Genomic DNA, 16857 nt, shown 5'->3' with positions numbered 1-16857 from the left:
AGGCCAGACCACTGACTCAGAAGCGCCTAAAGGAACTGCTTCATCCTTGCATGCCAGCCAATTAGAGCAATGGACTCGGGCCATCCACGCAGTAACGTCTTAGGGAACGCCTGTCAATCAGACTTGTGGTGCAGCTCTAGCCAATCAGAGCTTCGGAGCAAGGTGTCCAATCAAGAGCACCAACCGTAGGCGAGAGGTGGGTCCTTTCCGCCGCCATGCTGCAGATTCTGTTCCGAGTCTTAAGCAGGCATCGCATGATCCCGTGTGCTGCGGTGTGATCGCCGCTGCTGGGAGCTGTGGGGGGAGAGCGGGGGAGCCCGGCAACCGCGCCATGGTGAGCGCGGGGCCGCTGTCCCCAGACGGGGAGGAGCGGCCGGCTGAGCCGCGTGAACCGGGGTGGTGCGTCCTCCCCGGGGCTGGGGGAGGGGTGGGCCCGTCCAGCTGAGCGGACACCCTGTGCGTTTCACGGGGCAACGTGGGGCCCATCACCCGCCAGTCCTTGTCTCGGAGGACTCTAGTCACTTCCGCTTTTCCGGCCATGTCTGTGCAGAGCGCGGGGAGCGGGAGGCTCCGCCCAGTGCGGGGTAGCTTCCGGGTTGGTGACGTCACCGCCCAGTGCTGGCGTCCTGTTTGTGCTTTTGGTGTCGCACTTACGCCTGCTGCGTTCTCTGCGCTTTGGTCTAGATGTTGTGGTCTTTGTAGGTTTAGCATCAAGTGTGAGTTAATTTTGTGAAATTTTATGAGTCTTTGTCCAAAGGTTCTTTTCGTATGGTGTTCCAGAAACAGTTCTAGAAAAGATTGTGCTACTTTATCAAAGGTCAGCTTGTCTCCTAATTTTTTTTGGGGGGGTCTGTTTATTCTTTCTAAACAGTGTGTTTTGTGTATGTGATTGGAAATGTTACGTGCTTGTTGTGGGTTCGTCTATATTGTGCTAACTTTTGGCTTTTTTTTAAAGTATTTACATATAAATTTTGTAAATTATGTTCCTGATAAGAATTTTTTTAGCATTTTGCGGGAATTATCTTAAATCTGTAATTGAAACTGGGAACTTACCATTTTAGGATTGTGTCTTCCAGTCATAAGGATGTTGTACCAGAAACAGTCAAACACGTTTGTTTCTTAACACAGTGTCAAAATTTATTGAATAGAAAATAAAAAGGTGTCATGCCTTTGGTAGTAATCTGGCCGGCGCTAAAGCAGGTTCTATTTTTCCAACTCCTAGTTACTAATATTTCTTCCTACCACACAGTAAATATATAATTATATGCACACATGCTATTTATAGAATCAGCGTAAGTTAAAGAGGCTGCGGCAGAGCTCAGAGGGTGCTAGAAGTTGGCTGAGAGTGCAAGCAGTGTTTTAGTTGATGAGATAAATTAGAACACAAGACCAGTGAGCCTCGGGGAGGGAGCTGTGAATGGAGCCTGGGGATGTCAGGTTTGGAAGTGGCTATGTGGTGTAGCTGTGATATGAAAGGCAGACCAAGGTGAGGTCCTGGTGGACAGTCCTCAAAGGAGTCCTATGAGCCAAGGATCTAGCCCCCGACTAGAACCTTGGCTCATATACATCAGGTGTTGGATGGCAGGTTGTCCATCCCTTTTTGAGGCCAGGCAAGGGAACTGCATCCTTTTGTGTTCTGTGTGTGGTGTTTCGCATGTGTGTCTGAGCAGCACTGTGTGCCTAGTGCCTGCATAGGCCAGCAGAGGGCATCAGGTCTCCTGAAATTGTAGTTACACATGGTTGTAAGCTGTCATGTGTGTGCTGGGAATTGGACACAGGTCCTCTGGAATAGCATCTATATCATTTACCATTAAACCACACCACCTCTTTAGCCTTGCTTTTCTTTTAATTAGCATGTGCTTTTGAAATAGAACTTGTATATGCAAGTTGCTGGAATTGCACATATAATTTCATGTAAGAGTCATGTACCATAACACCTATCTGAAGTTGTTTTTTTCTTTAACAGTTTCATACATGTATAAAGAATGTTCTGACTATGCTAATTCCCGCCCTTTATTTCCCTCTCGTCCTCGTCCTCTGCTGCTTACGATTTCCCATCCCCCTGCCCCGCCCCATCATTCATGTTTCCTGTCCCCCTACCCCTTCATCTTCTTTATTTTGAAACCCACTGTTTTAACCAAGACCCTCTGTGTGACTGCAGGTTCCAACTTATCCATTTGAGCACTTTAGTGGGTACACAGTGGAAGACAGTGACTTTCTCCAGAATCGCTCAGTATCTGACTCATGATCCACCTTTGATGGGTCAGTCTTGTGTGAGGTTCATAGCTGTCTGTCTGTTAGCAATGTTGAAAAGGTAGCATTTTTCTTCCCATCTCACTGTCTTCTGGGCCTTACAGTCTTTATGCCTCATCTCTCGCAGTGATCTCAGCGCCATGGGAGTGGTGGTGTCGGTGTCCTGCTTCTGATTGAGTGCTCAGGTGTCAGTCAGCTTCCTCTCAGCGCCTTGAGTAGCTGCACATCTCCACACTCGCTGCAGAAGGCTTTCTCTACTTTAGACTGGAGCAGTTGTCTGGGTATCAGCAATATTTAGAAGGTAGCCATGTGCCAGGACAACTTAGCTAAATGGTAGTGCTAAGTTTATTCCTAGCCCCAGACGTGTGTTCTGGGCTTAGTTTACTCTGCCAGGCATGGATTCTCTGAGGGAGTGAGCCTCAAGTCCAGTTAGCAAGTCAGCTGCTCTTCTCCTCAGAACAGTTGCCACTATTGCATAGGCGACATGCCTTGCTTGGCAGGTTGGTTTTGTACGTTGGAGAGGTCTGGGTAAGATATGTGCCTGTCATTTCTCCCCCAGCAACCTGCACAGTGCCCTGGAGCACTATGAAAGCCAGCCAACAGGGAGGAAACTTTCAGCTCGTTGCCAGTTTGATTTCTTTCCGTATTTTAACCAGTGCGTGAGGTGTCTTCAGTAATAATGGCCAACTCTGGAGGGCAACCAAGAAGAGCACAAGAACCTATTGTAATAGCCAGGAAATAAAAACAGCTTACATGTCCAGCTGGTGAGTAGCTATTAAAAATATGTATACAAAAAGGGCTTCCATTCAGCTGTGAAAGAAAATTATGAAGTTTGCAGGCTAGTGGATGAAATTAGATAAAAATACTGAATCAGTTGATAATTTGAGCTGGGGCAATGAGAGCCCTGTGGTCCCTCTCCCATGGGTGTTAGCTTCACACACATCCTTAGATTCCTGTGCCTTAACTTTAGAGCTTGAAGAAGTAAGGAGAAGGGCCTCCAGGGAGTTCTGCTAAGGATGGAGGGAACAGCACAGGTAACAAACGGGAAGACTAGGGTGAGCAGTGTGAGCTTGGGGTGCAGTGTGGACTGTGGGGGGTAAACGGGAAAGGAAGAAGAGTTCATGAGACTAAGGCCATATGGACACCTACTAGCAAGTGAAATTACTTACAGAAGTTACTTTTGTTTGTCTTTTTGCTACAGAGTTAATAAAACAATTTGATTTTCAATACTTGTGAGGCTTCAATTTCAGCACACTGAATAATTCCTCATTGTACTGCCTTTATTTTTATCTGTTTTTGTTTTCTGGAGATGGTCTTACTCTGTAGCCCAGGCTGACCTAGCATCTGTAGTTGCACAGGCTGGCCTTGAAGTTGGAGCTCTGCTGGCTGTCCTCTGACAGCCGGGCTTACAGGCTTGGGCCACCTTCAGAGTCTCCCTTGCTACATTTCAGCAGCTCTCTACACTTAGAACTCATAGTGTTATTGTTTTGATAATTAAAAAAATTCAAATTATTTTTGCATAAGAGTATTTTGCTGTATGTATGTCTGTGCCCTGTGTGTGTCTGGTGCCCATGGAGGTCACAAGAGGGTGGCAGACCCCACTGGGCAGGAGTTTCAGAATGTCATAAGCCACATGTAGGTGCTAGGAACAACCTGGCTTCTCTGCCAAGGCAGCCCAGTTCTTCCTTGAGGTTCTTTTGTTCCTTTGTCCAAAAATGGGTCTGTGTGGGTTGTTCCTGGGTTTTCTGTTCCTGGGTTTTCTCATTGCTTACAAATGCGAGTGCACTGTCAGGACTGTGGAAGTTTTAGAAGAAGTCCTGTATTTGTGTGTGTGTTTCAGAGTTTGGTTGAAACTCATTCTTTTCACGTGCCACGTACACTCATTCTGGTTATAACGGAGTCTGGGTTGGATGTTAGGAGGAATGTGTTGAATTTCTAGTGCAGGTGGAATAATGGCTTACAGTGTGGAGGCTTCTTGTTTTTCTCTTCATTAGGAAGGTTTGATCTTTGTGTAAAGGCTTTACTCTCCCCCTTTTTTATTAATGTATGTACAATGTAGAATGGCATTTGTACATCAGTTCATTGCTGTCGTAGGAAGATGATGGCCTTGGATTTTGCAAATTATCTGTGTGGAAATTGTGTTGTCACAGCATCCCCTTCTCTCTCCCCCATCTCAGTATCTCTGCATCCGCCTTTTATTGCTATGTCCCTGCCATAAGAATTGGTATTATCTAACTTTTCAGGATCTAACTTGTTGATCTGAGCCTTTGGAGCCCAGGGCGCAGCAGAGCTTGTATCAAGGTTGTGTGCAAGGGTTGGGCCAGCTGTGTGATGGGGAGGAATGGCCAGGGTTAGATGTGGAAACCAATAGTTAGAGAAAGTGCAGTTGCTGATGATTGTGCCTGAGACACATTTAGTCAGCGGTAAGACTAGTGCGAGAGGAGTCTGTGGGCAGAGAAAGGCAGGCCTGGAAGTTGTGAGGGTGCATAGTGCTCAGAGGCCACACAGGTCCTGAACATTGCTGGTTGCTTGTGTGATGTCTGATCTTTTCTGTTACCTTGAATGCCTCTGGAATCAACTAAGAGGCCTCTGTCTGTGCAGGTCTGCCAGGAAATTTCAGGGAGGATTAACTGAGGTGAGAAGACCCCATCGTCTTAGACTGGGTGGCACTTTGAGAAGTCCAAAGAAGGAGCAGTGTTCTTCTCTGCTTGCCTTTACTTCTTGCTGGGAAGTGCATCTGTCCCATTGCCACTGCTGCTGCCACCCTTCCTGACACTGGAGCCAGCTTCTTAGGCCTCCTAGTGTGGACTGAAGACACTGAAGAAGCTGCCCGGTGTGTTCTGAGCCTTTAGTGCCAGATCGAAGCTCCTGAGGTTCCAGCCTTCGTGGACGGAGCCTCTTCATCATGGAGACGGCCATTGTTGGACTGTCCAGGCCTGATCAGGTAAGCCACTCTAATGTGTACTCATATCTATTAATTCTTCCAGTTCTCTTTTGCTAGAGATCTCTGATTCGTTCAATGGCCACCTATGTCCTCTTTTCCTTATGAGCTCACCTGAAATACTATTTTTAAATCGCCATTTTTTATAGTCTGCATATATAAGCCATGTTAAAAAATACTTTCTTCTTTTTCTTAACCATAAAAGGCCTAAAATAGTGGCTGAGAACAGTGTGTCGTTATTGAACATGGTGTCAGCACTGACACAGCTGCTGTCAGAACTGCGGGAGTCCTGCCACAGTCCCTAGATGTTACTGTGAAAACTGGGGTCTTTTTTGGAGTTGCTAATCCTACTGAGTAAGAATAAGACCACAACTGCAATTATTGAGCCATATTTTAAGCAAACTTTATTAAATACTGGCCAGGTCTGTCCCGGGGATTCCCTGGCATCAGAGTATACTAGAAAGGGGCTCATAAGGGCAGATCCACTTCCTGCCTATGTCCAGTCCGTGCAGACATACATCCTAATGTACCTGCTACATACCTTCTTACCTATTCTCTCCCACCTCTCTGTGATTAAAAGGAGTGTAAAAGAAGAGCCTCAGGGCATGCAGGCTTACATCTTAACATTTGCCTGGAGAATGGTGATGGAGAGGAAGAGATAAACCATGCCATTTGAGTTAAGCCAGCACAGCACTAGCCACTGGGAAGATAGGGAGGGGCTTGCAGAGAAAAATGGAAACAACCCAAAGTACCACAAAAGGCATTTTAAAAGGCTCCATCCTGCAACTCAAAGAAACAGAATAAAGAGTTCGAGAAAAATGTTAGGTCTCATCTTAGTATTCAGAAAGGCAGACAGCCCTGAGAGGCCCTGTAGCTGCTCTGTGGCAGAGAGGGCGCTTCTGATGGACAAGCATCATTCTCACTAAAGCAGCAATTATTCTCATGAAAGGAGTAATTATTCTTTTGTCCTTTAGCCTATCTTAAAGCTAATTAGCCTTCCCAGTTGTCGGCCCCTTGACCAAGCTATTGACTGGACCAACTGTACTAAGTTCTAAGGTTAGGGACAATGGCATGTCTGTCTCCACCAGAGTTAGACTTGATTTGACCAGAAGGAACCAGCTTTCCATTAATGGTGTTCAGTACTGCTCTAACGTTTCTTTCTGTGAAGAATTATGAAACTCATAATATGTCTGGCATTTCTGGCCTCCAAGCCAGCACAGAACCAAGGACCCAAGCTTATTTTCCAGAACACAAAACACTCCCCCATCTCTAAACTGCTTGTACTATTTTTTTGTTTTGTTTTGTTTTGTTTGTTTCCTGTTTTCTTCATTTCTTTCACTGAAGAGGTATCTCTAACGTTTTGGGATTTGGGGCAACAGTTTACTTGGATTCTTTGAGGTTGTCCAGAGTAAGGTTGCCCGATGTAGCATTGGTGTGTCCGTCCCTGGACCTGCCTAGGGAACCTCCAACCCGTATTAATGGCTGCATTTGTACAGGTTTAAGGAAAAGACGTCCTCTGCTGAAACCTGGAAAAGGAAATGAGGGAGGGTTGACAGTGGATACAAGAAGTGGAACTGGAGTCATGTGAACAGAGGATAGGCACTGTCCTACCAGGAGCAGGCGTGGCTTTTATACGGAAGGTTGACATTGGAAGACCCAGTGGCCCTCACACTACCCGAACTCAGTTTTGGAAGGGTGTGTCTGATCCATTAGGAGTTCCTGAGTTTAGAAGTGATTAATAGGCTATCAGAAGGAACCTGGGCGTGATCTGTACAGCTCGTGCATGCTGAGTCAGCTCTCTTTACCGTGTATGTTCAGGTGCTCTCTGACAGGATGCTCTTACCTCAGGCCAGCAGAGGCCAACTTCGAGCCTGAGTTTCCAAGGGCGGCGGCCTCCTGAGCCCCAGTGTCAATGCTGTTGAGTGTTTGACATGATAGTGTGTCCCTGGGACAAGAAATGGAGATAAAGAAAGGGAAGGGGGTGGAAGCAGCGCATCTCCTTCCTGGACACAGCAGTGAGAGCCGTGGGCTGTCTGGCTGTCTCTGAACATCACTCAGTGCTTTCACTGCACTTGTGTGTCGGAGTAAGTGTGCGGGAACCCGAGTTACACGGCCAAATTGTCAGTTGTGGACGGATGTGTGTTTCTCACCCATTCTTTCATGTCCTGACATGGAATGTTTTAGGGTTTGGTGAGCTTTGAGGACCTGGTGGTGCACTTCACCCAGGATGAGTGGGATTTGCTGGATCCTTCTCAGAAGACTCTCTACAGAGATGTGATGCTGGAGACCTTCAGGAACTTGACTGCCATAGGTGAGAATGTCCTCTTACATCTGCTCCGTAAATTAGAGAACAAGTATTTCTGGTTCTGGACTGTCACTGCAGTTTGTACGTGGAAAGGGAAGAGTCATAGTGATCACATCAGGTGCAGTTACAGTGCACATTCTAATGATTTATACATTTCTGGTCTGTGTTTAAGGGTATGAATGGGAAGACGAGACAGTCGAAGACCATTGTGAAGATCCTGAAATTAATCTAAGGTAATTTCATGCACAAATGGAAGCAAATGTCCCTTGGAGAAATTTTAGTGTGCCATGGAAATTGAAGAACTAACAAAAAAGCCCGATTTAAAAAAAATTTTTTTTTCAATTTTACTGGATATTTTCTGTATTTACATTTCAAATGTTATACCTTCCTCCCCCACTCCCCTCCCTCCTCCCTCTCAACTTGCTTCCATGAAGGTGCTCCCTCTCCCAATCACCCTCTCCACTTTTAAATTCATTCATTTTTATCCCAAGTATATCCCTTTCTCTGAGCTTGAGATCTTACAAAGTCTTTTGGTACCAGTTCTGGACCCTGAATTAAGGGGTGCTGCTCTTTTGAGGATGGGGTTGTGAAGGCACACATTTTGCTAGTTTTAGATAGCGGGTTGTCCAGGATGGTCTAAAAAGCAAACAGTAGGAAAACAACCATCACTAACATTCTTGTCATTTTTCACAGTAGTTATATTTGTAAATACTGATGATATGAAGAAGGTGGTGGAACAACCTTTTCCATATACCAACCTCAATATGAGCAGCAGTGTGGGTAGAGACATTTTCATGTGCTGTTCATCTTTTCATAGGAACATCGTCTCTCACTCTGAATGCACACAGTATGAACATGAGGAACATGAAGAGAAGCCGCCTGACTCTAATTTTCTCACAAGTGTTGAAGGATGCATGGAAACTAAGACTTCGAGTGGCCCGTCTGTGTGTGAGGTGTGTCTGAAGACCTTCGGACTGTACCACCTTACTTACAATGGACATCACAACTATGACTACAAGGAGCTCAGACGACGCCAGACAGAGGAAAACGATGATGACGGTCCTGAGTGTGATAAAACTTCCGGTTCCCTTCAAAAAGAAGAAAAAATCCACACTGGAAAAAAGCTCTATGTGTGTCAAGAGTGTGGGAAAGCCTTTAGGTACCCCAGCGCTCTTCAGTTACATGAAAGAATTCACACTGGAGAAAAACCCTACGAGTGTAAAGACTGTGGGAAAGCCTTTAGAGGTCTTAGTGCCCTTCACTTACATGAAAGGATTCATACTGGAGAGAAGCCCTATGAGTGTAAGCAGTGTGGGCGAGCCTTCACATATCTTAGTGCCCTTCAGCTGCATGAAAGAATTCATACTGAGGAGAGACCCTGTGAGTGTAAACAGTGTGGTAAAACCTTCAGATATAGCAGGGCCCTCAAATTACATGAGAGAATCCATACTGGAGAAAAGCCCTATGAATGTAAACAGTGTGGGAAATTTTTCCGAAGTCACAGGACCCTTAAGTTACATAAAAGAATTCATACTGGAGAGAAGCCCTATGAGTGTAAAGAATGTGGGAAGGCCTTCAGGTGGCTTACGTCTCTGAAGCTCCATGAAAAGATCCACACTGGAGAGAAGCCCTATGAGTGCCCAGAGTGTGGGAAAGCCTTCAGGTGTCAGGCTTCATATCATAGACATAAAATAACTCACGGTGGAGAAACACTGTATGAATGTAAGGAGTGTGGGAAGTCCTTCATTTATCCCTCTTTGCTCCAAGTGCACGAGAGAACTCACACTGGTGAAAAACCCTTCGAGTGTAAGCTCTGTGGTAAAGCCTTTAGGTGCCAGTCCTCACTTCGGTTGCATGAGAGAACACACACGGGAGAGAAACCCTATGAGTGTAAGCACTGTGGCAAAGCCTTTTCAAGTTACAATTATCTTCGGTTTCACGAACGAAGCCACACTGGAGAGAAACCGTACGAATGTAAGGAGTGTGGTAAAACCTTCACACATCGTTCTTACCTTCGATCACACGAAAGAAGACATACTGGGGAGAAGCCGTACCAGTGCGTTCAGTGTGGCAGATCCTTCAGCCGGCATAGTTCCTTTAAGAGACACCAGTCTGTCCATGGAGAAAGCCCATATGAACAGTATCTAATTCCATTATCCCCATTTCCTTCAAAGGAGTGAAAGAACAGATTGGCAGCAAACCCTTTGAGTGTAAACAATATAACAGAATACCCCCAGCTAGATAAAACACCTGCCAGAACTCAAGACAAGGACTCAAGGACCTTGTATGTGTGAACTGTGTGGCACAGCTTTCAGGGGTCACAGTGTCCTTCAAAGAAGGAATTCTTACTGGGCAAAGTTTGTTACCAATGTGGTAAGCATCTCTTGTCACACTTCCTTTCAGGGAAGTAAGTTAATTCATGCTGGGCAAATGCCCTATGAATGTACGAGATATGGTTAATCTTTAATTTATCTCTGTTTGCCTTAAAATCATGAAAGAACTCATGGTGGGAAAAAACCCCTACATGAATATAAACAATGTGGAAAAGCCTTCAGGTGTTACATGAATGAAGTGTCCTGTTGGGCAGAAGTGTGAATGTAAGCTGTGTTAAAGAGTATCGATCCCTTAGATTCCATGAATGAATTCCAGCTGGAGAAGTTTCCAAGTGGAAACAGTTGTGGAGCCTTCATAGTCACAGTTCTTTAAGAAGCCTATGGTGGTGGAAGGTGGGCAGCTCTGTAAGTGTAAGGAGTATGGGAACTTGCTGCTTGCTGGGAGATGGACATTTCCTTTCCAGTAGCTTCCCGTGACTTGCCTGTACTCTTGTAAATACCCCAAATTAAACTCAGTGATCCCTGAAGCCACCCTTGGTCCCTGTCATGGACACGTACATTCTGGGATGAGCAGACCTTCATACATGTCTTCAGGCTTTTAAAGCTCTGCTGTGCTCCCATTGTGTGAGACACGGAGAAGGAAGGAGGCCGTGGTTTAAAGTGCTGTGCTTCTCTCTTGGGTGGGCGCAGCAGTTATCAACCTGATGCAGTCTGGTGTCACCTGGGAAAGGATTTCGATACTGACCTGTCTGGGTTGGGTCGCCTTGGCACAGCAGTGGGGGGTTTCCTACTGCAGTTACCTGAGGTGGGAAGACAGCCTGAGCTGTCAGCACTGTCTGTGGACTGAATAGAACGGTCATCTCCTGCCGTGTCCACTTCTCACACCATGCCTGGCCCACAGTAATGGCTTATAACACATGAGCTGAAATAAACCCTTTCTTCCCTAAATGGCTTTGTCAAGGTGCTTTATCACAGCCACAGGAGTGAAGCTAGGACTGCTTGGAACTGTACACAACCAAAGATGAGCTTTTTGGTAGGAGCATTTGCCTTGTCTGACGTGAGTGGTGGTGACATGCCACTGAAGGTCTCTCAATGAAAATTCAGCATGCGTGGCAGTGAGCCAGGAGTGGGTCTTTCCCACAGTGCCTTGCCAGCTTCCTGTGGAGCAACTCCTAAGCGCTGCGGCACACCTGAAAGATGAGATAGGGCGCATGTGAGGACACGCCCATATGGCTGGAAAGCCTTGAGAACTTTACAGTCCCTGAAAGATGCATGTGTGGGACTGACTGTGCCACCAGATGAATGCTCCTTGTTGTAGGTGATGAGACGTGTAACTGAGGCTGAGGAGTTGCCTAGCAGGAGCTCACCCACAGGGGCAGATGTTGTAGCCAGGAGATACAAACAGGTTCTCTCCCGTGCTAGCTTCATGTTGGCAGGAAAGGTACAGAAAGGAGATGAAAGATGGCTTCTGAAAGGACCAACGATTACAGATTACATCTGTTAAACAGCTTTTCCTGAGATCCCAAACCTGGAACCCATGGGAAGAGTTAAGGAGAAAGAGTGAAGTTAGAGAGATATCACCCCTACAGTCTGACCTTAATAGGAGTAATAAGTTCATAATGGAACACAAACTAGCCCCTCCCCCGCCAGGCACACAGTAGGTCTTTAGCCCCTGGGGTAAGGATGGAGAATGATTGGATAGTGCAGGGCTAAGGTAGTACTTTCTATTATAACAGCACCAACACTTTAGTGGCTTTTTCAAAAGAAGATTTTGTTATTTATTTGTTATTTATATGAGTACAGTATATCTGCCTTCAGGCACACCAGAAGCATTAGGTCTCATTACAGATGGTTGTGAGCCACCATGTGGTTGCTGGGAGTTGAACTCAGGACTGCTCTTAACCGCTTAGCCATCTCTCCAGCCCCAACCTTTTTTTGAGGTGGGGTGTCATGTTACCCTGGATGGCCCCAAACTTGATAGAATCCAGGATGACACTGAACTTTTGATCCACATGTCTCCACCAGGAAGCTTAAATTACAGGCAGGTTTCATTTTGTGTTGGGGATTGAACCCGGGCCTCTAGCACGCTTACTATGCTAAGTGCTGAGCTCTGGCTCAGCTCAACATTGATTGTTTGAAGAAATGGATGATGGATGAATGATGGAGACACTTGGTACGAGGGCCTGTGCTCCTGGTGTCTCCACAGCAATAGAACACTGACCAAGACCCCAGATTCCATTCTGCCACTCCCTTCACTCCCCCACTCCTTGAGTGAGGCCACCAGGGACTATCACTCCACTGTCCTGGATGTAGTACTTCTGAGTCAGCCTTGGTGTGGAGACATTTCTCTGTCAGGAAACTTCCTTTCTGACCATTCACCAGGAAGACCAGTCAGGTAGGAGGTGTCCTAGTCTTTTATTGCTGCGAAGAGACACCACATCTACGGCCGTCTCCTAAGCAGTGACATTTAACTGAGACTGGCTTACAGTTGTAGTTTAGTTCATTATCATCATGGTGGAGGCATGTCTGAAGGCAGACATGGTGTTGGAGAAGCGGAGAGCTTTGCATCTTGATCCACGGGTCTTTCTGAGACTGGGAACCACTGAGCCTGGCTTTGAGCTGAGACCTCAAAACCCACCCCCCCCAGTGACACACTTCCTCTAACAAGGCCACACACACTTCCTAAGTCCACCTCTCCCACGATACTCCCTATGGACTTGGGGGTCATGTTTATTCAAACCATAAGAAGCCAAAGCTTTTACATGGTTCTTATTTTACTCAGTTTAAAGAAAAATACATACGTGGGTGGGTATACATGTTTACATGTGCATATGTATTTATAGTTACATGGGATCAAGATGGCATATAAGCAGATGGTCACGTGAATTAAAACTGCCAATTCTGTTCTTACCATTCACAAGGTGACTAAAGTTAAGAATAGCCAGGCGGGGCTGGAGAGATGGCTCAGCGGTTAAGAGCACTGACTGCTCTTCTAGAGGTCCTGAGTTCAATTCCCAGCAACCATATGGTGGCTCACAACCATCTGTAAAGAGATCTGATGCCCTCTTCTGGTGTGTCTGACGACAATGACAATGTACTCACATACATGAAATAAACAAATCTTAAAAATAGTTAAAAAAAAAAAATAGCCAGGTGAGCATTCAGAAGTTAATTGTCTCAGCTCTCATTCCAGATTCTAAAAACATTTTTTGGACAAAGTGGCTCTTAGGACGTGCTGCTCTTGCTCCTACAGTGCCATATGATCCTCTAGACTCTGCTTTTCCTAGAATGAGCAGGGATAGGGGGGTTGTGGGTGGGTGGGGGGACGGGGACTTTACCCTGTGCGTTCAGCTTTCACAAAGTAATTTCTGCTTCATTCATCACCTGATTGAAAACTTAAATCTTAAGTCAGGCTTATTTAACAATCTGATCCTGCCAAGCTTTAAGTGCCATATAACAGCAAAAGGTAAAGTGTGATCTGTCAGCACTAGTGTAAGTAATCTGTGTGTTCAGATTCATCATTGATGCTAGTCTGGTGTGGTCAGAGGGTGTAAATGGGACAGTATTTTGACCTTTATCCTCCAAAGGTTCCAGGGGACCATGGGGAATCTCTCAAAAAGTCATAGAGCTGTGGTGAGTCACTTGTCCTCTTGTGTTTAGAGGCTCTGGAGATCCCACGAGGGACTTGCCAGTGTGTACTATAGAAGAGCGTCAACACGAACCATGGCAAGAAGGCCCTGACTCATTCTCAAAATGTTGAACAAGTGGAAAAAGGAAACCAGAGGAGCTTGGGGTGCCCTCTCAAGCCCCTGTGACCACTGAGAAAGTAAAACCAAAGTGAGAGTTTGGCTAAGTGCACAGTGGTAAACACCTGGCAGGAAGGATAATCAAACACTTGATGTAAAGCCAACGGGTCAGGCTTCCCAGGCTACTCTGTGGGTGGCTGGCTGTAGATGTAGACAGCTGTCCTAATTAAAAGGACTTTTGTGCTTCCCCTAATCATGAATGGGCTGTTGTTCTTATAGTTTAATTTTATTCACGCCTCTATTGCTTTACAAGGGTCAAAAAATCAGACTAAGACAGTGCCAAGCACCACCATCCTATTCAGGATCTGGGTCACAGTTAAAAATTGAGTTGCATCAATACCAAGATTGGTTTGTTTGTTCTGACTTCTATTGTTTGTCCTTTTTTTTTTTTTTTGGAAGACAGGTTTTCCCAGGATAGTCCTGGCACTTGCTCTGAAGACCAGTCCGGAACTAAAGGTGTGATGATTGTGTGATACAACTCAGTTTTGACCTTGTATATTGTATGTAGTGCCACAACATCAAAGGTGTCAAAGTGGCAGCTGGCCCCTCCCTCCAGCCTGTGTCTGAGGCAACATGCTTCCACCAGAGCTGTCAAAAATTGCAAAAATGGCAGCACCATGACACCTCAGGAGCCTTTATGGTGGCACATCCCCTTTCCCACCTTAGCAGGAGCTGTCCATCTTTCCTGCTTCTGTCTACTGTTTTCTTGAGGAGCTGTCCACAGTGGTGACACCTTTTCCCCTGTCTCAGCCTGCAGCCTTTGTGAGGTACCATTGCTGGAGCTGTCCACGGTGGCAGCACCTCCTCTCTTGCCTCTCCAGAGCTTCACAGAAATGGCTCCTCAGCCAAAGCCACCTCAGCTAGGAAATGACTTCCCATCCTAACCCATGGGCCCAATGCAGGAGAAGGGGAGTGGAAAGAGCCACCAGTCCCTGAGCAGAAAAACAAAACAAAACCCTAACCAAGGGGGGCGGGGACAAAAACCAAACCACCAATCATACAGAACATCACCAATCCCTGAACAGGAAAACTCTCCAATCCCTGAAAAGTTCTGGCCCCTAAGATATCCTGTATTAGCCCCGCCCTTTGTACATTTCCCTGCTTTTCTCTCCTGAGAGCAGTGGGCAGCCATCCCTGGATTCATTCCGGGACCCTCCAGTAAGTGTCTTTGATGAGATCTTCTGCCTGGTTCAACTTTCATTGGAAGAAGCCAAGAAGTGGAGCAGGGCTGAAGCTCCTGAGTTCCTCAGCTCAGCTGGGAATACCCTCCCCTGGGAGCTGCGAAGCGTCTATTGAGACTTTTTAGAGCTGTGTGGTTCTTAGACCCCCGAGATTCAGGATATCCTTGCGATTGAGTAGAAACATACACTCAACTGCTGTCTCGATTTTATCTAGTCTGCACTCATCCATCCATGGTCCTGTCACATCTAAGTTCAACTACCTGTGTCTCCTTGACCACCCTCCAATGCTTGGGAGTAGATGAAACCCTAAACCCTTCTAGGTCCCCAATATCAGTGTGAAGCAGAAACCCCAAAGCTTCCTGCACCCTCAGTATCAGCCTGAAGCAGCCAGATAACTTTGGTACCCATCTTCAAAAGGATCGTGGAGTCTCAACTATTGGGAGAATGTTAGGCAACTAGATATTAGCAGGCTTGGAGGCCATTGAGGAGAGACGGCTCTTCTACAATGGCTTCCAAATTTCTGATCCCAAAGGTTCCTCAAGATCTTTCGATGAGGGGTGGGTGTGTTGGCGTGTGGTTTCATTTCTGACATTTGAGGGGCGGAGCTAGGCGGATCTACAAACAATAACAGAAGGACCTGTTGATGAGAATGCAGCTGTTTCCAGCAGAACTAGGGACAACTGCCTGACTTCACCTGTCAGCAAAGCTAAAGGAATGTCAGCCAGGGCTCTGCCATTTCTGTAGCTTCTCCACTTGGGTTGGACCGTGGCAGTTTCTGGAATTACAGCAGTTTACTACTTCTCAGAAGGAACTTATATGTTGAGATCCTTGACTCTCCTGCTCTGTGGACTCCCAGGAGTCATCACCCAACATCCTTAAACTGAACTCACTGGTTACCCTTAACAACGGCCATCTGTATCCGCCCCCAAGAGGAATCCTTTCATTCTCCCTCCTGACCCCTTCTTTGTGGTGTGATTTATTCTATATGCCTGGCCCTTTAAAGGATCGCCAGTTGCCAGTCAGTTGGCCCTTTGGGAATGCTTAGCTCTTAGAACTGATTGACTCTATGACCTTCAGGGTTAATTGTCTCTTGAACCTCTGGGTAAAAGAGAGGATTAAAAAAAAAAGCCAGCAAAGGCTGAGAGAGAATGAATAGGGTTAGAGAAGACTTAGTGCAGGTAGAAAGAAGAGTGAATAGGACAAAAAAGAGAAGGCGGTTGATGCTGAGAAGAGACTGAGCAGAGGGAAGAGAAGGTAGTCGAGCCAGAGAAGATAACTCTTAGGAAACAGAAGAACCGACAAAGAAAGAAAGCTACTATTCTCCTTTCTGCAATGTAACATCAATTCAACTCAATGGCCAAAAATGGCACACTCGATCTTCAGATTCTCCCAAGTCATAATAATGTCTGCCACTGCAGAAACAGTCATCCTGTGCTGGTCTTATGTCAACTTGACACACTAGAGTTTTCTGAAAGGAGAGAACCTCAGTTGAGATGAGGTCTCCTGGCACTATTAGGAGGTGTGACCTTGTTGGAGGAGGTGCCACTGGGGGGCGGGCTTTGAGGTCTATTCTATGCTCAAGCTCTGCCCACTGTGGAATTGCAGCCTCCAGCTGCCTTTGGGTCATGATGGAGAACTCTTAGCTTATCTAGTACCAAGTCTGCCTGCATGCTGTTATGCTTCCTGCCATAATGATAATGGACTGAACCCCTGAAACTGTAAGCCAGGCAAATAAATGTTTTCCAAGAGTTGCTATGGTCATGGTGTTTCATCATAGCAATGGAAACCCTAAGACATCTCCTTAAGATCCAGCTGTAAGGCTTTCTCTTGCTTTTATTATTATTATTATTATTATTATTATTATTATTATTATTATTATTATTATTATTATTATTATTTTGAGACAAGGTTTCTCTGTGTAGCCTTGGCTATTCTGGAACTCACTCTGTAGACCAGGCTATCGTCAAACTCCTAGAGATGTACCCTTGTCTATATCACCAATGCCTTGCATTTTCTTTATTAGTGATTGATAGGGGAG

The 16857-nt window shown here is 46.0% G+C and overlaps 1 protein-coding gene across 7 annotated transcripts; it reads left to right on the top strand.

Moving 5' to 3' along the window:
- The first annotated feature begins 208 nt into the window (after window positions 1–208).
- LOC308429562 (uncharacterized protein) lies at window positions 209–10721 on the top strand. Of its 7 annotated transcripts, none has more exons than XM_080928456.1 (6): window positions 791–817; window positions 2813–3017; window positions 4855–5197; window positions 7379–7505; window positions 7672–7732; window positions 8317–10721. In XM_080928456.1, exons 3-6 carry the CDS (start codon window positions 5159–5161, stop codon window positions 9677–9679), a joined length of 1590 nt encoding a protein of 529 aa, XP_080784582.1. In that variant the 5' UTR covers window positions 791–817; window positions 2813–3017; window positions 4855–5158; the 3' UTR covers window positions 9680–10721. The 7 variants fall into 7 exon arrangements, with proteins under 7 accessions (XP_080784585.1, XP_080784586.1, XP_080784584.1 ...); XM_080928455.1 differs by lacking the exon at window positions 791–817 and adding an exon at window positions 2424–2554; XM_080928459.1 differs by lacking the exons at window positions 791–817; window positions 2813–3017 and adding an exon at window positions 209–334 and having other exon boundaries at window positions 4837–5197.
- The last annotated feature ends 6136 nt before the right edge of the window (window positions 10722–16857 follow it).

This window comes from Micromys minutus (assembly GCF_963924665.1).
Source record: "Micromys minutus genome assembly, chromosome: 14".
Classification (NCBI taxonomy): domain Eukaryota; kingdom Metazoa; phylum Chordata; class Mammalia; order Rodentia; family Muridae; genus Micromys; species Micromys minutus.
The sequence above is the reverse complement of the archived record's forward strand: the minus strand, read 5'-3'. Positions and strand labels throughout refer to the sequence as shown.

Coding starts and splice junctions, on each gene's coding strand:
- LOC308429562 (XM_080928459.1), top strand. CDS start 5,159: ATGGAGACGGCCATTGTTGGACTGTCCAGGCCTGATCAG. Junction 5,198..7,378: donor GACTGTCCAGGCCTGATCAG/GTAAGCCACTCT, acceptor GGAATGTTTTAG/GGTTTGGTGAGCTTTGAGGA. Junction 7,506..7,671: donor CAGGAACTTGACTGCCATAG/GTGAGAATGTCC, acceptor TCTGTGTTTAAG/GGTATGAATGGGAAGACGAG.